General features: G+C 34.8%; 4 protein-coding genes across 5 annotated transcripts; 2 read left to right on the top strand and 2 right to left on the bottom strand.

The window, feature by feature from the left end:
- The first annotated feature begins 254 nt into the window (after window positions 1-254).
- Window positions 255-6,766, top strand: LOC123196860 (monoacylglycerol lipase-like). Its single transcript, XM_044611002.1, has 7 exons — window positions 255-1,032; window positions 3,532-3,570; window positions 3,656-3,726; window positions 5,028-5,092; window positions 5,188-5,277; window positions 5,394-5,486; window positions 5,978-6,766. Exons 1-7 carry the CDS (start codon window positions 557-559, stop codon window positions 6,395-6,397), a joined length of 1,254 nt encoding a protein of 417 aa, XP_044466937.1. The 5' UTR covers window positions 255-556; the 3' UTR covers window positions 6,398-6,766.
- A 1,099-nt stretch (window positions 6,767-7,865) lies between these two features.
- LOC123196878 (N-alpha-acetyltransferase 40) lies at window positions 7,866-12,936 on the bottom strand. Its single transcript, XM_044611025.1, has 9 exons — window positions 12,674-12,936; window positions 12,467-12,569; window positions 12,276-12,355; window positions 11,108-11,395; window positions 10,743-10,819; window positions 9,771-9,813; window positions 9,631-9,699; window positions 8,757-8,811; window positions 7,866-8,097 (listed from the first exon to the last, which is right to left on the bottom strand). Exons 1-8 carry the CDS (start codon window positions 12,734-12,736, stop codon window positions 8,800-8,802), a joined length of 735 nt encoding a protein of 244 aa, XP_044466960.1. The 5' UTR covers window positions 12,737-12,936; the 3' UTR covers window positions 7,866-8,097; window positions 8,757-8,799.
- Window positions 12,937-13,741: 805 nt separating this feature from the next.
- LOC123196879 (eukaryotic translation initiation factor 3 subunit J-like) lies at window positions 13,742-17,981 on the bottom strand. Of its 2 annotated transcripts, XM_044611026.1 has the most exons (8): window positions 17,799-17,981; window positions 17,533-17,577; window positions 16,485-17,411; window positions 16,031-16,149; window positions 15,070-15,206; window positions 14,663-14,810; window positions 14,412-14,571; window positions 13,742-14,209 (listed from the first exon to the last, which is right to left on the bottom strand). In XM_044611026.1, the coding sequence occupies exons 3-8, from the start codon at window positions 16,516-16,518 to the stop codon at window positions 14,118-14,120; spliced, it is 690 nt and encodes a 229-aa protein (XP_044466961.1). In that variant the 5' UTR covers window positions 16,519-17,411; window positions 17,533-17,577; window positions 17,799-17,981; the 3' UTR covers window positions 13,742-14,117. The 2 variants fall into 2 exon arrangements, with proteins under 2 accessions (XP_044466961.1, XP_044466962.1); XM_044611027.1 differs by lacking the exon at window positions 16,485-17,411 and having other exon boundaries at window positions 17,799-17,980.
- A 2,478-nt stretch (window positions 17,982-20,459) lies between these two features.
- On the top strand, window positions 20,460-24,467 carry LOC123196877 (NF-X1-type zinc finger protein NFXL1). Its single transcript, XM_044611024.1, has 2 exons — window positions 20,460-20,656; window positions 20,797-24,467. Exon 2 carries the CDS (start codon window positions 20,900-20,902, stop codon window positions 24,179-24,181), a length of 3,282 nt encoding a protein of 1,093 aa, XP_044466959.1. The 5' UTR covers window positions 20,460-20,656; window positions 20,797-20,899; the 3' UTR covers window positions 24,182-24,467.
- Window positions 24,468-24,941: the final 474 nt, after the last annotated feature.

Genomic DNA, 24,941 nt, shown 5'->3' with positions numbered 1-24,941 from the left:
TTAATTATAATTAAGTTATATTTATTTTATATTTAAAAAAATTTTAATTATAGATAATAAATATCCACGACAACAGACAAATTATTGATCTAACGGAAATGACTATACTCACATTTTTAACGCAAAAATCTGTAGCGTCTTCGTTGTACCTAACATTTATTTTAACATTTTACGGGCAATCCATCAGAAATTGCTCTCTATATTGTGCTTATAAATTTGAAAATTTGGGAATTTATAGTTACAGGTTGTAGCATTGAGAGCCCTGAAACTGAGTCTTCTTTAGCTGTATTTAAGCGCTAAATTGAGTAAATCCTGGCGTATTCATCAGCTGTCATCATCATCTTTTAAAACTCTCAATCATTGTCTTTTATCTTTTCAGTTTCTCTCTGTTCGTGAATCCTTTGAGAAACTCAGATTACTCTGCCGAAATTCTAACTGCATTTTGATTTGATAAAAACGAAGCCGTCTTGTTGTACTGTTGTTATTAGTGTTATCACTTTCGTGTTTTTTTAACCGTGTTTGATCTTATTTTGCTTGGCTTGATTTAAAATTGAATATGGCGGTAGAAGCAATTTCGAGTTCTAAAACGACGTCATTGATGTTGACTTCCGGTGCCAGCGGGCGCATAAACGCGCTGTTTTCTCGTCGCGCGTTGAGGTTTCTTATCGCGATGATTAATGCAGTTATCGTGATGTTTTTGGTGCCGTTTCGGTGCTGGAAACGGAGCGTTGTGATTAATTTATCGTCGGAGAAGAATAACAAGGAGTTGCTGGAGAAGAATATTCAGGAGAGTGGTTGCAGCAGAAAGAGCAGCGGCGCCACCGTGCGTGTACCGGCGAGGATTTTCCAGTGGAGAAACGGTGGCGGCGGTGTTTTAGAGCAGGAGGTTATGGCGAGGAGATCGTTGGCGATTAGAAGAGTTTTACAGGATGATCGTGACCAGAAAATTAAGAGAGATTTTTCGCTGTTTGCGACTTCAAGAGGTGATGCGTTGTTCACGCAGTCTTGGACTCCGATTTCGGTTAATGTCAGGTTCGTTTCTTCGTGACTTTTCTATGTTAATTTTTCATCATCACTGTCCTGAAATGATTAATCTGCGTGAAATGTGTTGATTATTTTGCTGTTTGGTTTGTGCGTCACTCTGTGAAATTATCATAATGTTTGAGAAAAGAAGACCAGTTTATTGGACATGGTGTAAGAATATTTTGATTTTTTGGTGAATTTTTCGAGCTATATCAACTTATGTGTCAAGTTCATGTTCCACGTCTTGCATGTTGTGTTTGTGATTGACATGTAGATATGTGTTTATGCATGCAGAGCTTTGGATATAAAGTTGGAACGTGTAATTGAAAAAAGAGAAATGATTTCTGACAAGAATTTTATCATTTTTTTTCTTTTCTTTTACTGATATTTTTGTTTGAAAACAATGTTGTTTCATTGTCATTTAGAGTTGTGTTGTGTACTTTGCTTTTTGACTTTGTTATTGCTTTTTATAAATAAAAAAACTGTTTAACCTGGTAGGAGGAAGCGACAGATAGTGTTTAGATTACCTAAGTATTCTTCTTGTAACTGTCACCCACTTTAGATTTGAATATTAGTATTAAAAAAAACCTTCATGAATCGTATTACTTTCGTCGTTTGGTTTGGCATAATGGCTGAAGTTCCAACATGGAGAATACAAGCATATTCTTTCTTATCCCAAACACCGCTGTTAAATTCGATGGGCACTATCATATTCGAAAAGAATATTATGGTCTGCATGTATAGATTGTTATAATACTCTGTACCTGAAACCTGCCCTGAGTATTCAATATCCAAGTGGAGCTTTGGCTATTTACTTCACCCTGTCCCCCTCCCAGCATCTAGTGTATGCTTCATAATGCTTTGGTCTATTGCTGTTGTACTGTACTACATTAATTGTCACGTTTGGACCAGAATTTTTATTGACTGAGAGGTCTAAAAATTTACCCCATATGAAAGATTTTGAAAGAAAATAAAAGTTCTGAAAAGAAAAATGGGTATGTTGTTTAGATTTCATTCTGCAGATTGAAACCAGATTCGAGAACTAGTTTTTACACACTAAGAATGGAACTGGTTTTGAAGAGAATATCGAATGATGGGGAGACAGTCTATGCCTTCATTGCATAAGTGGTGTATTTTGGTTTTAAAAAAATGAACTAGGTCTCATTTTCTGGTAGTAACTTAGTGCTTAATAAGTCAGCAATTCTTTGGTAAAAGGATCCATGTATTTGGCACATGCGACACCTAAAAACATGGCTGATGGATTTGACAAATTGTGAAACTTGAAAAAATAAAATACTACTAAGAAAACAGTGTTTAAAAATTGAAAAAGGACAGAGTTCAGCATGAGGCACTTTGGTGCATGTACATTTTTGACAGGGGATCTCCATATCTAACTATGCATTTTGCTAATGTTAGCTAAAAGAGCTGTTGCTTTATCAATGATATCTTTCACGTTCTCTGTGAAATGGGTTTCTGCCATTCAGAAAACTCATATAGACTCACATTCACAATTTGTGCAGTATACTGATTTGGTAGCAGGGGAGAAGAACAGTTCATCTAAGTTGATTTAATCCTTTTAGATTTAAAATTCTATGCCTAATAAAAGCTAAGATTATACATGTTAGACATTACCCTCTTTGCTAATAAATTAGTAACAGTACCAAAGCTGTAAAACAAAATTTTGAGTATGCAAGTGCTGATCTCCCAATTTTTATAGCCTTCAAAAGGAGAAATCAGCTTCTTAAGCTGAAGAGCTTCCTATTGGAAGAAGTTCTGATGATAATATTGTTATCAGTGTGGGGTCATGGAAGTTTACCATACACTATTATTTAAAGGCTAAGTTGGTCGGGCAACCATTAGATCACATATATCGTATTGTTTTATCTAGTCATTTGTGTGCTTAAGAACAAGAGGGTGAAAACCGAACTATCAAAATATTCTAATGTTTCTTTTTTGGGGCCTGCATCACCCTGCTATTTATAGATTTCCAAAAAAAAAAAAAATCAACCAGTGGGGCATCATCTGCCTCCACCCTTACTGTTAGAAACACATCATATCTGTCTTCTCCAGAGAGTGGGGCTTTCTGGTACGCTTGACGGAATAATTTGCATCTCCTTCCCGACAGCCTAATCCTTTCCTTAACGATTTTCTAATAGAGACTTACTTTTTTATAATGGGCTTTACCCTTCAATGATCCATATTATATTGTGTTGGTCTAAGGTAGCCTATCAAAATTCCTGAGGCATAATTTGTTCAAATACAAAATAGTCTTTCTGCAGTTTGGCTTATTTTAATATCACTCCTGAATTTTCTCTCTAAGAGAGAATTGTATAAGGCATTTTTTAAAAGCGATAGTATTTTAGTTAATTTGTGGAGTCTTTTGTTCTTCTCCTCAATGTGCAGATTATTTTTTCCTCTTATTTCTCTGTGTTTGATGTTTCATGAAACTTCTCCTTATTTAATCTTTCTGGTTGAAATAAAATGCTAACCCTCATCTATCTCATGCAGAGGACTAGTTGTTCTTTTGCACGGCCTCAATGAACACAGGTTTGTAATTTATGGACTACTGATATAAAACTTTTTTATTATAAAATTGACCAATTGCATAAGATAGTTTTATTATCTGCAACAGTGGCAGATACAGTGATTTCGCCAAGAAGTTGAATGCTAATGGATTCAAGGTTTATGGGATGGATTGGATTGGTAAGTTTGAATTCATGTTTACATGCTGATCATTTTCATATTCTTAAGGAGCCTGATTTTTTTTTTTTTAAAACTTGTCTGGACATACTTAGAAAAATCATATTTCTTCCAAGTTCATTTTACTATTAAATAATTTACTCTTAGAATGACGGGAAAACTTAGAGAAGATATATTTTGTTTTCATCTGTCTCTTTGAATGATCGTGTGTTTGACTAACAGTTTTGTCATATTATTTTTATTTAGATCTTTGTTGTTAAACAAATCCTTTCTGTTTAACGAGACTTTTTTTCATTTTATCAACATGAGAACATTATGTGTAGAATTGATTCCTCTTTCCAATGGTAGAGAGAGATTTTCTAAAAAAGTATTAACTGCTTTAAGGGCCTTAGTGTAGTTGAAATGTTCTTAAAACAAGATCCTTGACTTTAGTTTATATCAAGAGAAGAGGATCATATGTAAGGACTCAAATGAAAAAAAGAACAATGTTGAAGTCTGCACTGGCACAAGACACAAAATAAGATGAAAACATAGATTTGGACTCTTCTTGTGGATCATCAGCTTGACAAATTCAAATTGTTTCCCCAAACTTATGAAATTGTAAATTTAAGCCTGTTTCTTTTGGCAGACTTTAAGTTATCTAGAAAGTATTTAAGTTGCAGCTTCTATGATGGAAGCTGAGCTCTGTAAAGGCTTACTATAGGTTTTTCTCTGAAAAGTTTACATATAACCATGCATATATGACTCACTTCCTTCAGTTTATCCTTCAAAACACTATTAAAATTATTAATGTTTTATAGTCTAGAGACTTTGGCTTCAACAACGCAGCTATATTTGGATGTTGCAGGGATTGAGTCATTCAATTGGGAAGCCCATTGGTGCCAAAAAGTAAAACCTGAAGCTTCTGTTATTAAGTAAGCCTTATTATCTGTGAGCTTGGGTCTGAACTAATACTCGTATAAGTGGTAAAGCTTCAAACGAGTATGCATGTTTCAAAAATAAGCCAAAAGCTCTTCAAACTGTGTTCCTGTTTTATGAGTTGTGGAGTTCAAAGAGAAAGTAATCACCATACGAGATCTTCAGCCATCACTTGTCTGTCTATATAATTCACTGCTGTTAGGCATGTTGTTCATGCTAAGTGGACCAATTAGGTGTAGCGAAGATGCATTAGCATGCAAAAAATTTGTGATTGACATGGACTTTTCAAGATAGGAAGCTTGATCTTGTGCATGTTTTATCATTCAATTTAGTTGTTTATATTTTCTAGTCCAAATCAGATTAGTTTTTTTTTTCCCTCCTTCTAGGTCACGGTGGAAGTGATGGACTGCATGCATTCGTCCATTCGCTTAATGATGCTGTCAATGATTTGGTATGTTTTAAGATTCATGTGCAAGATGCCGATTAAAATAACCTCAATGTAAATGTCAGGTTCATTTAAATTATCTTATCTTGAACTTTATACAGAAATCATTTCTCGAGAAGGTTTTAGCTGATAATCCTGGTCTTCCATGTTTTTGCTTTGGCCACTCGACTGGTGCAGCCATTGTGCTTAAGGTAAGTTTTCTATGCAATTACGCATGCTATCATATTTCGAAATAACTTTTTTCAATTAAAAACTTGCCAACCTGGAATCTAGTTGTACTTTTTCACCATTTACCTGAACAAATTAGGCAGTTCTTGATCCAAAAATTGAGGCCCGTGTAGCAGGTGTAGTAGTCACTTCACCTGCAGTCGGAGTTCAGCCGTCGCATCCAATTTTTGTGGTAAGAACACTGTTCATTTACATCTTGTTTACAAGTTCTCAGTCAGATTGTGAAATTTCTAGTGTTAGTTACTAAGACATGAAATGATAAGGTAAATTGTTGTAACCATAGTTTTCATATCGGACTGGATCTTGATTCGGTGAAGGGGTTAGTATGGATTAACTGGCACTCAAAACAGTTGACTAGTTATTGGACTAGTGAACAGCTTCAACAAATATTAAAGATAATATTCAAAAACAATTTCGATTACTTAAATCATTAAATTAAAACCCTGGAATATATTTGCACACACACAATGTCAATTGATAAAATGTTGGGTTCAAGTACCAGCAAGTGCAATTTTTTTTATGGCTAGGACTCTGGTTCGGCCGAGTTTTGAAGGTTCTCAGACCAAACTGACTCTTGGTTCTTGGTTGAACAAGTTAAATTGGTTGGTCGGATTTTTTAAACCATTGTTGTAACCACCCTTTTCTGATTTTTTATTTTTTCAGGTGCTTGCTCCAATTGTCTCATTTTTGTTGCCAAGATACCAAATCAGTGCCGCAAATAAGAAGGGGATGCCAGTGTCTCGGGACCCTGAGGCTCTTGTGGCCAAGTATTCTGACCCACTAGTGTACACTGGATCCATCAGGGTAAGGACTGGCTACGAGATTCTTCGTATTGCGACCTACTTGCAGCAGAATCTCAATCGATTGAGAGTACCTTTTTTTCTGCTCCATGGCACCGCGGACACTGTAACGGACCCGGTTGCTTCTCAAAAACTGTATTTGGAGGCATCCTCAACCGACAAAACCATCAAACTTTATGAAGGTTTCTTACACGATCTCCTCTTTGAACCCGAACGGGACGATATTATGAAGGAAATAATAGAGTGGTTAAATGTTAGACTACAGGGTTTGATAGTGCAATGAAAAAATTAAATATTTGAACACTTGGGTCAAGTTCAAATAGAAGAAGGTATAAAAAAGAAGCCAAAAGCATTTGAAATTTGATGAGAGCGATAATAATGAAGAATGCTTGTTAAAATAAGAGAAATCACAGATGCTGGAACACTATTTTTTTTCTTTCTTTGTTTCATTATTTAGGAAAGATGGGGGATTAATTCCGATTCCTTCTCCAGGCGTCGAGAATTTGAATTTGATTGCTGGTGTTGAGAATTTCCCATTGTTATATATAAACACATATTATAGTTGTTATCTTTTTAGACCCGGATGAGGTATTCTCGGGCCAGGAATTACTGTGAATTGTTTAAATAAATATTAAAAAAAACTTTCAATCAAGCATAATTATAACTTAATAGGGTTTTGTAGAGCATAACTGCATATTCATTATTTGATGGTCTCGATTTTGAGTCATAGAAATTGTATGATTTTTTGCTCTAAATCAGAATTGTGCCATGTTTTATAATATAACAAGCTGACAATATATTCAACTTTGAGTTAATCTGGTCCTATGGCTTGAATAGATTTAAACATTGATCCAACGGTTGATCACAGGTCCTAATCTCGATCACCTAATTTGGTCTGAGTTTTAAAACAAATTTATCACTTTAATCCTTTTTAAATTTATTTCTGAGTGCCGAAATTTTAGAAATATTCATGTACAATTTTACATATGCGAGTTGATTTATTAGTAAGTAAATTAATATTAGACAGCTTTTGGCGTAGTTTTTTTTAACGCTAAATAGTTTCTTCATTTATAAACTCGAATAAGCTGTATCAAGTAGACCCAGCGTTCCTCTATATATTATTGTTCTACAATTATTATTATTTTTTAAGTAGCTTATAACAAGATATGTCAGGTTAATTAGCCGCATAGGGGACAACTACAGCTGAATCTGAACCAAACTAGTTTGGTTTTAAATAATTCAATTTGGTTTATAGTGATTTAAATTTATTTAAGTCACTTAAACTAGAAAAATTGATTCATTTATGAAATTAAATTAAACTTGAATTTGAAAAAATTTAACTTGATCCAACAGATGGGCCAAACAATGCCTTTATTCAATTTGAACTTACTCCACAATTCAATTCAAATTATTTTAAATAATTATCAAAATAATATTGTTTTATAAATAAACTATAAACTCAAACCATGTTTTTTAACCCTGAACTCAAACCAAGCTTGGCAATTTGAATTTATGGATCAAACCAAATTCAAATTACGTTTAACTTTTGTTTAGCAAATTTAAACTATTTCATTTTATTTTGAACCGAATTCAAAAGTGTTCAAACTCAATTTGATTTATACCCGCTTTAAAGACAGCTTAATATATATAAATTATCAGTAAAACCCTTTAAAATTTTAAATTAAACTTAAAATTTATTATTTCTTTGATCTATAATCATATTCAAAATAGTAATCCGCAATTCCTTATCATATGCAAAAACTCCATGTCATAATCAAAAACTCTGAAGTCTCAAAATCCAGAATGAAAATAAAATAAATAAAATAACAAGCAAAAACATATTCACGTTACACTACCAAAATATAAGTTCACAGAATACAACAATTCCACGAGTACACAACTCATCCAACTTTCCAACAACAGCATCATTCCCAACAGGATTTCGATGTGTTTGGTGTCTTCATCATCCATTGCTTCCGATGACTGCATACCACAGAAAAACAGACGAAGGTGAATTAACCAGTCAAAAATAAAAAGATCAAGAAAGAACCTCTAAACAATCTGTGGAATACTTGCATGGATTTTGTTAAATAGCACAAATAGTTAAATGAGCCACACAAATTAATGCAGCTCCATGATGCTGTTCAGAATAGGGCTGCAAATGAACCAAGCTGAGTTCATTGTTACTTGGCTCGGTTAGCTCACAAGTTTGTGGCTCAATTAAAGTATTATATCAAAATACTTTTAAAAGTTTAAATTTTTATACTTACACCTTTAAAATTGCATTTCCTATTTTAAATAAAATGGGTCAATTGATAAATATATAAATTATAAGATTTAACTGTAATTTTTTGAATCAAACTCAAGTCAACATTTCCTGTCTCAAGCCCAAGTTCAAGCACACCTCTTAAGCTCGAGCTCAAGTTTACATAAAGCCAATCAACCCAAGATCGAGCTCTGCAATACCTGGCTCAATTGCGGCCCTAGTCTAGACTAATTGGCAAACTTAATAGTAAAAGAAAATTAAATACAAAGGATTTTTCAGCAATTTTATTCATCCACAGGCCCAAATAATCTTCCTCTGAAAGTGGTCCCAGTTCACGCCTTGGCAATAAAAGGAGATGCAAATTTATGGAGCGTACCTTAAAAGTTTTCGAGAATCAGGATGAAACACCATGGCTCTTCTCATCCACTTTCCTATAAATTGGAAAAAAGAAAGAAAGAAAATCAACAGAATATTGTGATAGAGATCCACCAGCAAACTTCAACAACCACAGCAAGAACACAACAGATGACAATTGATTGAAAAAAAATGTAGTTTTATTTATCAATTCAGTGGGATAATTGTCTATTGACAACCACTGCCCCAACCAAACAAGGTGAACAAAACTGAAACAGAAAATTGGAAAATTCTGGCAATTTAAGGAGCCGGACACCTCCCTTTCAGCCAAAGGCTGTCTGAAAATCCAAATAACAATATTCTTCTCCTCTTCTCCACAATCCAATCAACTTTATTTATTCTAACAATATCCTAACTTTCAAATTCAAAAATTATCTTAATCAATTATCCTATCTTAAATCAAATATACTATCCTAAAAAAATATATTTTTGGTTGATTAAGAGGCTACAGCCGTAGAAAGAGTTGACACCTCTTGATACCAACATTGTTTCCCTTTAATATTAATAATATTTTTGCTTGGTCCAGAACAGTCTAACATGCACATAGAAAATGATGAAACTGAATCTTCAACTCAAAAGCTTACAAGCCCTAAGTATTAGTCAGTTCACTTTGCTGGTATAGATAATGCCCTCCCATGATGCAATACATTTTAAAAATGAAAATCTATCTTCACCTTAGTAATTTCAGAAGGAAATAGTTTAGGGCACAGTTTCAAATTATATCATTAGAAGTTTCTTGTTCATGTTATCTACATGAAAGCACAAGCTATTCATTTTCATGTAACAAGAGATTGAAAATGATACACACATATCTAATAGAACGTGATAAAATATACCTCCAACACAGATTTATATTCCTGATCGAATACTTTGCAGAGAATTTCATAACTCTTTTCAACTCTGGTCTGCATAAAACAAGACTGTGAATATAGATAACATGAAGATATCATGAGTAGTGCATCCAACAATTGCATACCAATGGATCAACTCTTGATGGTGATATACTTGATATGATATATCTGCAAGCAATAGAGATTAAAAATGTGACAGCCAAATAAAATACAGGATAAACAGTTCCAATAACATAATTCAGAGTAAAAAACAATTAAGGAGAATGTATGGAAAGAGGTTAAAAGTTTTAGGTTTTACAAAGATAAACACCATTTAAAGATGGCAATTAAGATTCTTATTGATTAATTTGTCCATAGATTTGAGATGATAGTTAACAGTGGTGATCTGCATGACATGCTGACCACTACCTTCTTTCCAGGAAAGATTTTAATAATATTCATGTATGCCTTCAATCATTCCCTGATGAATGAAGCTAGAACTTGCTAAATATACTGCAGAATTTTACACATATATGTTGTACAATGAACATTACACTGAGCAAATCTCAATGATACTTCCTATTCTAGTCACTTAATAGAGTGCCTGTAGGAACAAACACATGAAGACAAGAAGCGTGTGAATGTTTTTAATTTGGTAACATCTAATAGAACTATATGGTAAGAACAATAAGTCTGAAAGCGAAGAATTGCAAGTCCAACAGCCAATTCATCATAGAGCACACGTCCATTTTTCTTGATAAATCATTTTCAACTCAAGACAAATTTCCATTTTTTAGTTTTGTCCAACGATACAGAGACTTGTTGAATACAGTGCAAACACTGCATAAGACTAGAATGAAAATGGACAGTTAACATGAAGGAGGAAGACCCTTGTACATTTTCCCCTTTATCTGGGATGAAGCAGTGGTACTACTTGATTATTACTTTGCATCAGACAGGTCTTTCCCTAGAGTAAGGTTTGTTTGACTTTGTAGAAGGCATGTTGAAACAGTACTCAAATAATATATAAATTAATTAATAGCTGGTTCGAATAAATCATAGAGCTTTAAAATTGATATAAAAGATATATGGTGGTACTTTCAAGGTTAAAAATTTACCTCAGCTTACTTAAATAGAAATTCATTGCTAACAAGTTTGTTTTTTGAACAGTTAGCACCACAGCACCCATGCAGTTCTACAGAAGATGAAATTACTACATTAAGGTCAAACATGAAATGCAGTGTATCTTTAATGTTAAAAATATGGATGCAAGCTCAGTGATATGCAGACTTTTACTAATGCTGACTAATCAAATCTATGATAGAAAGCATTATGAAAATTCAAACACGAGATCACTTTGATGCAAGCAATAAAAATTCAAGAAAATTATAGTGTGAACATTTTACAATGTTGCTGACACAGTCTTATTGATAATATTTGATTAATAATCAGAAAAACTTATTTGGAGTATATAAATTTTCACCTTACGAGCAATTAGCTCAATCAACTGCATCAAGAATTTCCCTAGTCCTTTCCTCTGAAGATGAGACTCAAGTTGTAGTTCATACACGTAGAGAACTGGGACCTCTTCCTCCAAAGTAAACCGATAATGTACAAATCCAACAATGGGGGCTTTATCTTCACCAGCACTTGCATTTGGAGGGTCACCTTCACGTACAAAAATGTAACGTGCTTCAAGGGCAACCATTTCTCTACGCTTCACCTTCTCCTCTGTAGGCCATTCAGAGCCAAATGGCCCCTCCATATTGACCTATTTAAGTTTGAAAAGTGCTAGAGAATGAGATAACTACAAAGCTACACAACACATCCAAAGCAATGTTCCAAATATATAATCACAATTAACATGTCACTATCATTAATATATTGCTTCCCATATTAGCTCATCATTTGCATATCACTTAACAAAAAAAATTTGAGATGCTGCTTAGAAAGACATATACCAAGTTATATATCAAATTCCTAACCCCAAGTAATGTGTTCGACCACTATCCCTAACCGCATCAGCTCATTATTTTTTGACATCACTACTACATAAAACAACAGATCATTAGTTAAAACAGGAATTATGAGATAATCTTGATAACCTATAGCATTATCCAAAATTCAAAATACCACTTGGGCCATGTGTTAGGTGCTATTGGGCACCTCTTACCCTAAAAGCTAGCTCAAAGGGTGAAGTTTTCCCTCAAACCTATATATTAATACCTAACCCCTTTCTCAACCGATGTGAAACAACCCAACAACCTACTTCCCCCCCTCCCCCTCACAAACCAAGTCATTGGTTTGACACATCTCACAACCAGTCATCTGGAAGAACATTGGTCTACTGGTCACTTCTCACAACCAAACATCCGAAAGAGCAACGGTCTATTAATTAGATCTTCATGTTAACCACACGCTGTGGACTCTTGGGTGGCTTTGTTGCAACCAAGGTGCTATTGGACCTTTTCCACCGAAAAAATTCGTTTAAGGGATGAGACTATCCTTGATACTTATACACCAACACCTAGCCCCTTTACCAACCAACGTGGGATAACCCAACATTGTGTAACAGTATTCAATAACTATAGAACATATAGCTGAACTCTTAAACGTAAACAAATATACAAAATTAGCCTTAGTAAGATAACCTTAAGCAGGTTTTGAATGTAGTGCTTCTCATAAGAGGAAAGCCTATCACCACGCCCAGATTCCAAATGCACATTCACGCCTAAGAATCAAAATCACCATTAACAGAATCAGTTTTGGGTTACCCAAAATTCAAACTCATTTATAATAAGACCCAACCCAAGCCCGTAAAACAGAAAAATGATGAAAATACCATTCCTTTGGATATGTCGAAATGGCGCGAAAGAATCGAGATGATCGTCTTGAGCATAAGCAGCTTTGATAAGTTGATCGATTGCCTTCTTCTTTTCGAGAATCTAAACACATTGAAATCAAATTACACCGAACAGTTTGCAAAATTTCAATTAGTCCCTCGAATTCATCAAAACAATCAAAACTGTCAATAAAGAGATAATTTTACATCTCTGCGTTTAAGCTTCTTCACTGAGCTACTACTGCAGCTTGGGAGCCTCGTCGACTCCATTGATGTTCCCTGCTCTCTCCCTCTCTGCTTCAATTTTTTTTCCGTCTCGAAAAAGTTTCACTTCGAAGCCTTTGCTCTTGTAGGTATTTTCCATGTAGTCCTCAAGGTTTGGACGGACTACATTGTCGTCCAGTGAAATATTGTTATATTATTTAGGTCCTTATATATCAGGTAAGAGATCTTTAAAATTCCCTTTTTCCTGTTAATTTTTATTTTCTTATCACTAACATAATCGTCCTAATTTTTTTCTATAATTATGTTAAGTTTTAAACTCATTCAGACGAAACAAAATTAGGGGATTCTAGAATTTTAAAAAAATTGTGACAAAATTACTATTTGGCAAGGACTCAGAATTAGTATTGGATTCTCCATGATCTTGCGCTAGATTTAAATTAAGTTAAATCTAAGGTCCAAGTCAAGCTTCGACTTAAATATTAAAATTAACTCGAATTATAAAAAATAATATTATAAAATAGAATAGTTAAAATAAAAAAATAATAATTATTTAAAAAAAAAGAGTTTCACATCGATTTAATTCAGAATTTAACTTGTATGAGCCAAATAAAGATTCAAATTTGATTTAATTCGACTCAAATCTACTTATAAATGAATTAATTTAGTCCAAATCTCAAAGGACCAAAAAGATTAAGTTAAAAGGAGAAATAAACTAAATTAATTTGTAAATAAGGATATTTAACATTATAATTATAATTGCTTGTTTTTTTTTATAGATTTATTTGCCATATTAAAATCAATAATTAGTTACTTTGCCAAATTGTGTTATTAAATAACAACATAACCCATGAGACCTTGCATTTCACCATACTAACATAAAACATAAATTAAATTAAAAGATATCTAATCCCATATAATATGAGATTATGCATTTATGTTAAATCATATAGCCACCATTTTAAATACATATATCATATCTTAATATATATAATTTTATTTATGTCACTAGTACAACTAGTCAGATAGCTCAATACCAAAAAAGACCCATGATCAAGTCAAAACCCATCCGTATCTATATACATTTGGTAGAATATATTTATAAATGCATAAAACTTGTAATATTGTAAATGTGTTTGTAATGACAACTAAGGATTTTAAGTGATTAAATTTAGTATCACATCATTGGATTGGAGGAAACTGGTAAAAATAGCCTCAGGAAAAAGTGACTCAAAATTCCTCCACTCTTTGTCAAACTCGAGCACTAAAGTCTATTCCAAGAATCTGAACTCTTAGGACACTCAACAAAGTTCCTAAATCTTTGATACAATTTTTCTTTTTGGTTGATACTTTTGTCTCTTGAAATTATAATAAATTTAATTTAATTTAAAAGACACAAAATGACTGAGGGTGAGGGTCTTGTAGTTGCTCACATGAAATCATAATCGTCGCCTGCATCATAAGCATCAACAACAAGGTCATCATCCGGTCTATCGACCAGAAGCTGTTTCTTCTTCACACCTGGAGGAAAACAAGAGATTAGGTTAAACGATTACCACAAGCCGTAATACAACACCGTAACATTCGTACTAAACACGGATTGTTTACAAATATGTATGTAAGTTACATTTTGATGAATATGTAAAGGCATTTTAGCTCTTTCAACAAGCTGGACAGAAGAATGAGTGAAATTTGCCAGAAATGTGCAGGATCTTGTATTTACCTGATTTCTTTTTGCCAGCAGTGGCTTCTTTCTCGGCTTTCAGTTTCTCATTTGCAATAGCTGAGATTGAAGAGGAAATCTCTTTTGCATCAGCAGCTTTTAGAGATGCCATTGACAGCCTCATTACCGCCTTTAGTAATCCTATGTAATGGAAGCTTTTCTGTAATGGAAATATGAGTGTCAACTAAAACTCCAATTAGCAATTCAAAAGGCTACAAATTTAATCACATGGCATTAAACAAAAACAATACCTCATAGGGGCGTAGTTTATGTGAAATGAGCTCAGCATACTCCGAGAAATCACTTTCAGATTTAGGAATAAAATTATCAAGGGTCTTCTCATCACGTCTCTTTGCAAACAGTTCAGTGGTAGACTGATAATCAGCTTCTTCCACAAGTCTGTGATAGTTAGAAACCCAAGTAAATTCATGCATTCATATTTGAAAAATAAAGCCAAGCAACCACAACAATTACATAGATTAAGATATTTCAACACATTTTGTAGACTTATGAATAGATAATTAAAAGAAGCACAAGCCAAAGCATAACATTTGGCCATTCTGATCACAAAAAAAAAAAACATGATGTTTTCAGATATAACCCCTGGAAAAAGAAATTAGGGCTATTAGTATTGCCTGGACCAAGATAATGGTATTACCTTTGTTGCAGAAGTTTCTCTGCTACAGGATCCAATGGCACTTCCTTTGCTTCTGCAGCTACATTTTTATTTTTCTCACTTGGTTTTTTGTCAGCTTTTTTGGAGACCTTCTCAGCAGGAGGAGCTGGTGCAGGGGCCTGTCAAATCAGTGAAATAATCAAACAACAGCACACAACTTTCACTCAATAAAAGTCATAAAATTCCTAAATATAGAATATGCAATTTATGTCATGGATATAATTTGCAGGAGGATCTGCTTTATGATAGCTATTAGTGGCAGGGTCCTTCATACTGCTCTTCCTTCCTGAGTATTCAAATAAGCATACCTAAAATAAAGAGCAAAAAGTCTATCATTGTGGAGCATGGATTCCTAAGGCATTAAGTCAGAGCAGACAATATATAAGAAATAAATTCATTAGGTCTTGCATCTAAGACATTGAAGAGGTCAGCCCCCACAAGGGAACTACCAGATAGCATGGTTTATGAATGAGAATTGCAGTTTTCTGCATTGGTAAGAGACTCATATTATTCTGGATAACTCAGTCTATAAAAGACAATTTCCATGCTCAATTATACCTGTCACACTATCCTGCATACGCACATACATATGACAACTACACATGAAATCTCTTAAACTCTATAATAACTTCAACTAAAACATACACCCCAGTCAGGAATAGGGTCAGTACTCTTTGCACTTAATAAATAATTTCCTTAATGAGCTGATATTTAGATGACAAAGAATCACAAAGACTAGTGTAGAGGAACGTGGATCAGTCCCTGCTCCATGCTAATATTCAAGACGGTAAGTTCTTAGACTCCTGATAAATGACAAAGTTATTCACTACACAATCAGAAAATTATAGATTGCATGCTTAATGCAATTCCTTATTCATTATCCACAGGTAATATTACCACCAGTTAATACGTATAATAAAAAATTGCAAATTAGAAGCCATACAGGAGCAGGTTCTTCGTCGTCTTCCCATGAATCTTTTACATCGTTCTCTTCTACATCTTCATCATCCCATGCAATTTTAGACAGCTCCGTCTTAGGAAGAGGTGGAATTACATCATCCTCTGCAATGGTTGTAAACATAATCATAAATGTATCACCTTTTGTATATAAAAATATAAAACGAGAGCACAGAAAGCATAATTCTAAGAAACTTAGTCCAGAAAAATACTTCACGATGAAATTTCTGTGGCATAACTATCCACAATATGCAAACCCCACAAAATACAATAAACAAAAATTCATACAGCTCCTAAAAGGATTAAAAAACATCCAAATCAGTCGGGATTGAAAATAGCCTATTTTCCAACACCAGGAATTTATATAAGCTTCATTAGGCTTATTTGAGTCTGCAACATGATTTCAAGCTAAGAAAGAGATGAAGTATACATACACCAACCTTCCATGATATGTAGTTCAAAATTTCCAACCATGTCACTGATTCAAGTAATGAAACCCTTCCAATAATCCATCTGTCAATTGTTTTCTTCTTACATAAAGCTTGCTCATCTTTCGCATTCTTCCAATACATAAACTTTAAAAATGTTTGGCACCTTTGGAAAAATCATGATCCAGTTAAGATAGGGAATTTCTAAGTCTATTAGACTCCAAACATTCCTTCAGCCTAATTTTTATTGTGTTCAGTACAAATTAAATTTTCCTACTCCTAGCTCTTCTATTCTAGATCTTATTGTGTTAAGATAAATTGCCATTTATTTAAATATCTCCACCGAATAAGGCCAAATCACTTCGTACATGCTAAAACACATAAATTTCATCACTTAGATGTATCAATATTACCTGTCAGGTTAGGTCGATTAGCACAAGCATACATGTAATTAAAGTCTAATGAGACCACCTTATTATAATGGAACAATTAGCTTATATCTTTCAAGTCTGTTAAACCTACAAGATCGATTTCTTGTCCCACATAATAGCACTTGGTAGCAGAAAGACTTACGCCATTAATATGATTTACCAAAAAGCACATAACCAATTTACTAAATATTCATTTGAGAGTAAAATCGAAAACCAATTTAACACAAGTATGGGTGGATTCGAGCAGAGCTAAGCCTGAACAAGAGCTGGCACAAGCTCAAATTGAATCTTTAATGTCCAGCTTGAGCTTGAATGAGTTCGAGCTAGTGCACAGTTAGCCGAAGGGTTACCAGCAGGATAAACAGTGCTGCTGATAGAGTAAACACTGTCACTAGAGAAATAAACAAGTTGAATTCATTCTAAGCTATTGAGCTAGAACTCCAACTTAAATTTTGCTCGTTCAAACAAATGTGGATTTGAGCCCGAGCCAGCTGGGTTTGAATTCAACCTACAAACCGTGCCAAATGACAAATAAAATCCAATTGAAAGTTCTCAAACTCCACCCCAGTTAAAAAAATTCCATCTAAATTTCATCAATCAGAACTCATAAATAAAAGATAAACGCTCACCCCAATCTTCCATCGTGAACACAGAATTTAAAGCTCAAGTATCACCTGCAAATCGACAAAAGGTAACCATCAATTATTCAACCAAATATAATAATAAATTCGCATTAATTACCATCGAAAAATCCCTAACAAGAAAAATTAGACTAAAAAAGGTGAAAGAACGAATTGAACATGCCAAAAATAGTAAGAATTGTACAAAGACAGCAGCAATCGAAGAAAATAGAATCAACTAAGAGTTAAATCGAATCGAATCGAAGCGAACTTACAGATGCGGGGATTTAGAACCGAAACCCTAAAATACGAAACGAAAAGAAACTAAGATAGAAAATATAGGGGAAGTTGAAAATTCTAAGAAGAATCGAAAAGTCTGGATGGTCGGTGAGAGACGGGAGCGCCAAGGGTTGAAAGCAAAGGCTTTTACGAGTTTACGCTGTTTTGTAAAGAATGCAATAATCCAGTCAAGTTAAGTGTTAAATTCTGCCACACCCTTTAAGTTTTGGAAACTACCGTTAGGCCTATTAATTTTTGGAAGTGATCTCTTGTCCTCATCACTTCCAGGAAGTGCTTAAAATTTTAGGTAACCTTATGGCCAAAGAACTATTTCCCACCCAAGGTATGTTGTATCCCCAAGTTTTTTTCTTTTAACTTTGATAATCTCAAATACCCACCTATGAGCAGTTAAAATTAACGGAACCCCAACCTTTTAAAATTTTATCTCTTTTTGACCCCCTAAACTTTAAAAACAATAAGTTTCCTCTAGCCTAAGTTTTAAAAAATGACAGTTTCACTCTAGGGTTTCATATTGAAATCTTCGACTCTATTGTCGGCAACCTCTCCCTCCCAAAGCATCCTCTTTTTTCGATGATCTCTCTCCTCCCATTTGAACGTTCGATTGACGTCGGAGGAGCGGTGGAAGACGAAGAGCTTCGTCAAGGAAGATGAAACTCTTTGTCTTCCCAAACGAAGACAAAGTTGGGAAGACGACACTTCGTCTTCCTCGATGAAATTCTTTGTCTTCCACCTCTCCTCCGATGTCGATTGGATTTTCAAATGGGAGGAGAGAGACCTTCGGAGGGAAATGATGCTTCGGGAGGGAGAGATCACCGACAATAGAGCTGGAGATTTCAAAATGAAACCTTTGGGTGAAACTGTCATTTTTTAAAACTTAGGTTGAGGAAAACTTTTAGTTTTTAAAGTTTAGAAGGGCAATAAGAGATTATATTTTAGTTTATTTTTAATATTATAGAGAAAATAACGATTTTACTTTTATTATCGTTAATTTTAACTGCTTATGAGTGGATATTTAGAATTATCAAAATTAAAAGGGAAAAACTTGAGAATGCAACATACCTTGGGTGGAAAATAGTCTTTTGGCCTAACCTTATTACCAAACTAGATTAATTACCAAAATAAATTATTACCATTAACATAGGTTATTTGAAGATTAAATTATTATTATATACAATTAAATATACGTATATATATATATAATTAATATATTTAGTTGACAATAAAATAATATTAAAAATTATCAATTTTTTTAAGTTATTAACATTTAAGTCAAGTTCGAATAAAAACTAATTCACATTTAACTTAAACTCATTTCAAATTTAGAATGATAAATTCAAATGTTGAAGGTTAATTTATTTTAATTGATAAATAGTAATGTTTAAGAATGTCAACAATAATATTAAAGAAATAAAAGAATGATCAAAGAGAAAAAAAATTCCTTGATAAGATGTGTCTCGATAAACTAAAATTACTTTAATTCAAATTTAACTAGTCTAAATTAAACTGTAAAATACTTTAATTCAAATATACCCATATTTGACATAAAAAGGGATGAGGAAAAGCATATAAAAAATGAATATGTGTGATTAATCAAATAATTGATAGATTTCAACTATGTAGATGGCATTCAAAAAACGTTCAAAGTAAAAAAATGATACCCCTCATGGTTTATTGCTGTTCATCATAACAAGTGTATCCATTGTTATATATATATATAAAATTTTATACTTATCTAAAATATTTAATTATAATATCTTTTCTAATTAAAATAATGTTATCATTGTAAATATATCGTATGAATAAATCACCATAATTATATTTGATTAATTAATATTTAGATATTGTTATTCAAATGTTTAATGAATATAAAAGATACAAAGGAATCATGTTAAAAATTTGTCCTACTCTTATTTTCTTTACGACTTTATTTATTTTTCACCCTAATGAATATTATAATTAATTAACTAATCTTCAACTTTGTTACCATAAAGTTATTTATTTAAGACATTGAATTGAATATATTAATTAATGATGAGGAATCTTATAACAACATACACTAATAAATTAATGATAATTATAAATACGAGTATAAATATTATTATATAATTCATTTTAATTTAAAATTATTTAAATGTTATGCACTAAGTTGTTTCCCATCACAAGAACACTTAACATAGATAAACCTCTACGTAGGACTTTGAGTATGAAAATAATGACTACAATAAGGTGAGAGTAAAAAATCTAAGCTCCTATGATAGTGGCTTAGCTTATAAATACCCTCTTCCTGTTATATTTGATTCATCCGAAAATCACTTTCTCAATTAACTTTCGCTTTTATTTCTTTTTCTATTTTAAATCTATCTCTCAAATTTTATATATTTATTTTGTTATATTTATAAAATCAAACACGTTCTGATACGTTTCTCGTATCTATATTACAAGCAATATCTTTGCAGAAAATTCTCACATGGTGAAATGAAATAAATATTAAAATTATAAAATTAGAGCAAGGATTTTTACATGGCCAGCAAGAAATGGAAGGCTGGTAGTACCTGCCTAATATGGCGGTGGTTGAGTGAGCACCACGCACCCACACAAGCATATAACTGAGAGAGACTGTTTTTTATATACATATTCTCTTAATTTTATCATCATTCGATTTTCTATTCAGTTATTTCTTCGGCCCCAAGCCTATTTCCTCGCTCTCTGGGGCCCATAAATACCCATTTCTCCGCTGCCATTTTCTCTACTTTCTTCTCTTGGTTTCTCAAGAGAGAAACTCAAAAGCAAATTCGATCAATCTTGATCGAGACAGAGCCTATTTGTTCATCAGGTACTTTTGTTTTCATTCATCGTCTCTTATTGGCTTCCATTTCTGCAAGTTTTTTATTATTTGATTTGAGTTAACTTGTTCAATATTAGGGTTTTCTGTATTATGATCCTGTTGTTTATTTATATATATGTTTATTACAGTTTGTGGGTGGCTGAAGAAAAGGGGTTTCGTGTGTGTGATTGAATCAGAAATAGTGGTTGAGTTGAGTCGTGTTGTGTTGTGTTGTTGGATTGGAGAAGAAGTATGAGCTCTCACTCTCAAGTTCGAAATGATAGGAGGGATAGGTCTAGATATTCTGCTCAAGCCACTCGCCAAGAATGGATCCCAAGAGGGTCATCATCCACATCATCAGTTATAAACGCACCTCAGACCTCCAATGTGATTGGTAATGGGGTTGGTGGGAACACGAGTCATAGCTTCATGCCCAGAGATAATCACGGTAGAGGGAGAAACGACTTGAGAGGGCAAAAGGGGCGACCTGTGATTAATCGCCAGGATAGGAATGGGAGTCAGGACAAGGAGCAGAAAGACTTGAATTTGCCACAGCTTGTACAAGAAATTCAGGAGAAGCTTTCAAAGGGAACGGTTGAGTGCATGATTTGCTATGATATGGTTAGAAGGTCTGCGCCAATATGGTCTTGTTCGAGTTGTTACTCAATTTTCCATTTGAATTGCATTAAGAAATGGGCCCGGGCACCTACTTCTGTTGATTTGTTAGCTGAGAAGAGTCAGGGGTTTAACTGGCGGTGCCCAGGTTGTCAATCTGTGCAGCTTTTGTCATCAAAGGAGATTCGGTATGTTTGTTTTTGTGGGAAGAGGCCTGACCCACCTTCTGATTTGTATTTGACTCCGCATTCATGTGGGGAACCATGTGGAAAGCAGCTTGAAGGCGAGATTCCAAATTCTGGTTTGAGTAAGGAGGATCTTTGCCCTCATGTTTGTGTCTTGCAGTGCCATCCAGGTCCATGCCCTCCTTGTAAGGCATTCGCACCACCCCGTTTGTGCCCTTGTGGGAAAAAACTAATTACAACTCGATGCTCTGATCGAAAGTCTGTTCTAACCTGTGGTCAGCAGTGCAATAAGCTTCTTAATTGCTTGCGGCACCGGTGTGAGCAGATATGCCATGTTGGTCCATGTGATCCCTGCCAGATTCTTGTCAATGCATCATGTTTTTGCAAGAAAAAGCTGGAGGTTGTCCTTTGTGGAGACATGGCTGTGAAGGGGGATATTGAAGCAGAAGATGGTGTCTTTTCTTGCAGTTTAACTTGTGGAAAGGAGCTGAGTTGCGGACACCATAAATGTGGTGAAATTTGTCACCCTGGCCCTTGTGGGGATTGTGAATTGTTGCCAAGTAAGATTAAGTCTTGCCATTGTGGAAAAACAAGCTTGCAGGAGCAAAGGAACAGCTGTTTGGACCCAATTCCAACTTGTACACAAAATTGTGGCAAAGCTCTTGCTTGTGGCGTGCACCATTGTAGTGAGGTGTGCCATTCTGGGGATTGCCCACCATGTTTGGTTCATGTCACTCAAAAGTGTCGCTGTGGTTCAACATCTCGAACTGTGGAATGCTATAAAACAACGGGGGATGAGAAGTTCACATGCGAAAAATCTTGTGGGCGGAAGAAGAATTGTGGCAGACACCGGTGTAGTGAACGGTGTTGCCCTCTTTCCAACTCTAACAACCTTGTCTCTGGAGATTGGGATCCACACTTTTGCCAAATGTCCTGTGGGAAGAAGCTGAGGTGTGGACAACATTATTGTGAATCATTGTGTCACAGTGGTCATTGCCCTCCCTGCCTTGAAACAATCTTCATTGATCTGACTTGTGCTTGTGGTAGAACTTCAATCCCTCCTCCATTGCCTTGCGGTACACCAACTCCTTCATGTCAGCTCCCTTGTGCAGTTCCTCAGCCTTGTGGCCATTCAGCATCTCATAGTTGTCATTTTGGAGATTGCCCACCTTGTTCGGTGCCTATAGCAAAGGAGTGTATTGGTGGGCATGTGGTTCTCAGGAACATACCTTGTGGGTCAAAGGATATCAGATGTAACAAGCTCTGTGGCAAAACCAGGCAGTGTGGTATGCATGCATGTGGCCGAACTTGTCACCCACCACCTTGTGATGCTGCTGGGGTATCTGTACCAGGCTTGAAAACTTCTTGTGGGCAGATCTGTGGTGCTCCTAGGAGAGATTGCAGGCATACATGTACAGCATTATGCCACCCTTCTGCCATTTGTCCTGATGTAAGATGTGAATTTCCTGTCACAATCACTTGTTCTTGTGGCCGAATTACAGCCAGTGTTCCTTGCGATGCTGGAGGCAGCAGTACTGGATTTAATGCCGATACTGTTCTAGAAGCTTCCCTTGTGCAAAAGCTACCTGTGGCACTTCAACCAGTGGAATCAACTGGCAAGAAGGTTCCCCTTGGTCAGAGAAAGCTTATGTGTGATGATGAATGTGCTAAATTGGAGCGTAAACGGGTTCTTGCAGATGCCTTTGATATCAACCCTCCAAATTTAGATGCACTTCATTTTGGTGAGAATTCTACTGTGTCTGAGTTGCTTGCAGACTTGTATAGGCGAGATTCAAAGTGGGTGCTTTCTGTGGAGGAGAGATGCAAGTTCTTGGTGCTTGGCAAGAACAAAGCATCTACAAATGGTCTCAAGGTTCATGTTTTCTGCCCAATGCTGAAGGATAAGAGAGATGCAGTAAGACTAATAGCTGAGAGGTGGAAGCTTGCTGTCAGTGCTGCTGGTTGGGAGCCGAAGCGTTTCATTGTGGTTCATGTCACACCCAAATCTAAGCCCCCATCTCGGATTATAGGGATCAAGGGTGCATCTACTGTAAGTGCAACTCATCCACCGGCTTTTGATCCTTTAGTGGACATGGATCCCAGGCTTGTTGTTTCATTTCTAGATTTGCCTAGGGAAGCAGATATAAGTGCATTAGTATTGAGGTTTGGAGGGGAATGTGAATTGGTTTGGTTGAATGACAAAAATGCATTGGCTGTTTTTAATGATCCTGCCCGAGCAGCAACTGCCATGAGGAGGTTGGATCATGGATCAGTTTATTACGGGGCTGTTGTGGTTATGCAGAATGGTGCATCAACAGCTACGAATGCCTGGGGAGGTACAGGAACAGTCAAAGAGGGAGCAGGCCTTGCTTCGCTGAAGGGCAACCCATGGAAGAAGGCAGTAGTTCAGGAGCTGAGTTGGAGAGAAGATTCATGGGGTGATGAAGAATGGTCTGGTGATTCAGGAGATCTGCAGGCTTCTGCATGGAAAAAGAAAGATGCTCCTATTGCTTCTTCAGTAAACCGCTGGACTGTCCTAGAGTCAGAAACATCTGCAAGTTCATCTGCTGCATCTCTCAAAACTGAAGATCCTTCAAAACAGGTAACAACTCAACCCAATTTAGGATTTGAGTCAAATTCAAGCAGCTTGAATCCAGCAGGGCAGCCTGGAACAAGTTTGAATGAAACAGAGCAATTAGAGGTGGCCGATGACTGGGAGAAGGCGTACGATTGATAGAAAAGATATATTTGAACAAACTTCTGATTTTGATTTTTTTTTTTTTTTTTTGGTTAAGTATTCCCATGGCTTTGTTTTTTATGCCATTGAAATGTGGTGAGAAGTGGGAACATATAACTTTACTGCATGGAAGGATATTGATATTTTCTTGTGTAGGTGAATATTTTGTTATGTGGAAGAGACGCTAGAAATGGTATTTTGTCATTGACAGTGTCCTACTTGTCAAAAGAAGTTTGTAATTTCATTTTTCACAGAAGAGATCCTGTTGGACTTTCCTTTTGAATTGCATCTTTTAACTATGGATGTACTGGAAAAATATGATGTATTTGCAGTTGGAGATATCTTCTGATGCAATGAATAATTTTGATTATGAAATAAAAGGTACACTTAATTGCAAGTTTTTGTTAGATTCAACTTCGAGGAAATTAAAATTAATGGTCAAAATACTCTTTTAGTATAATTAGTTATATGATATCAGTATAATGGTTTAATTAATTTGATTTGACAATTAAATTTGTATTAATACTGTAATATTATTTATTCAATTCAATTATGAGTGAATTTTGATTTAATTATAACTCGAATTGATTTGATACATATTTTTTATTAGATCAATTATTTTGATTTGGGTTTTAAACTACTACTCTAAACCTTTACGATGAAATTCAAGCGCATGGATTATATAAATTTGCACAAGTGCTGGTTAGTGACAGCCCAATCTGATGATCAAACATGAATATTAGTATAATTAGAGGTA

This window comes from Mangifera indica, chromosome 14 (assembly GCF_011075055.1).
Source record: "Mangifera indica cultivar Alphonso chromosome 14, CATAS_Mindica_2.1, whole genome shotgun sequence".
NCBI lineage: Eukaryota > Viridiplantae > Streptophyta > Magnoliopsida > Sapindales > Anacardiaceae > Mangifera > Mangifera indica.
This window is presented reverse-complemented; position numbering and strand designations above follow the sequence as displayed.

Excerpts from the sequence above, each read along its gene's own strand:
- LOC123196860 (XM_044611002.1), top strand. The coding sequence starts at position 557 with ATGGCGGTAGAAGCAATTTCGAGTTCTAAAACGACGTCATTGATGTTG. Across the intron at positions 5,093-5,187 it reads ATGATGCTGTCAATGATTTG|AAATCATTTCTCGAGAAGGT; the intron begins GTATGTTTTAAG and ends AACTTTATACAG. Across the intron at positions 5,278-5,393 it reads GTGCAGCCATTGTGCTTAAG|GCAGTTCTTGATCCAAAAAT; the intron begins GTAAGTTTTCTA and ends TGAACAAATTAG.
- LOC123196878 (XM_044611025.1), bottom strand. The coding sequence starts at position 12,736 with ATGGAGTCGACGAGGCTCCCAAGCTGCAGTAGTAGCTCAGTGAAGAAG. Across the intron at positions 12,356-12,466 it reads TCGACATATCCAAAGGAATG|GCGTGAATGTGCATTTGGAA; the intron begins GTATTTTCATCA and ends TTTGATTCTTAG. Across the intron at positions 9,700-9,770 it reads CATCAAGAGTTGATCCATTG|ACCAGAGTTGAAAAGAGTTA; the intron begins GTATGCAATTGT and ends TGTTTTATGCAG.
- LOC123196879 (XM_044611026.1), bottom strand. The coding sequence starts at position 16,518 with ATGGTTGGAAATTTTGAACTACATATCATGGAAG. Across the intron at positions 14,572-14,662 it reads ATAAACTACGCCCCTATGAG|AAAAGCTTCCATTACATAGG; the intron begins GTATTGTTTTTG and ends TTTCCATTACAG. Across the intron at positions 14,210-14,411 it reads TGCTGGCAAAAAGAAATCAG|GTGTGAAGAAGAAACAGCTT; the intron begins GTAAATACAAGA and ends GTTTTCCTCCAG.
- LOC123196877 (XM_044611024.1), top strand. The coding sequence starts at position 20,900 with ATGAGCTCTCACTCTCAAGTTCGAAATGATAGGAGGGATAGGTCTAGA.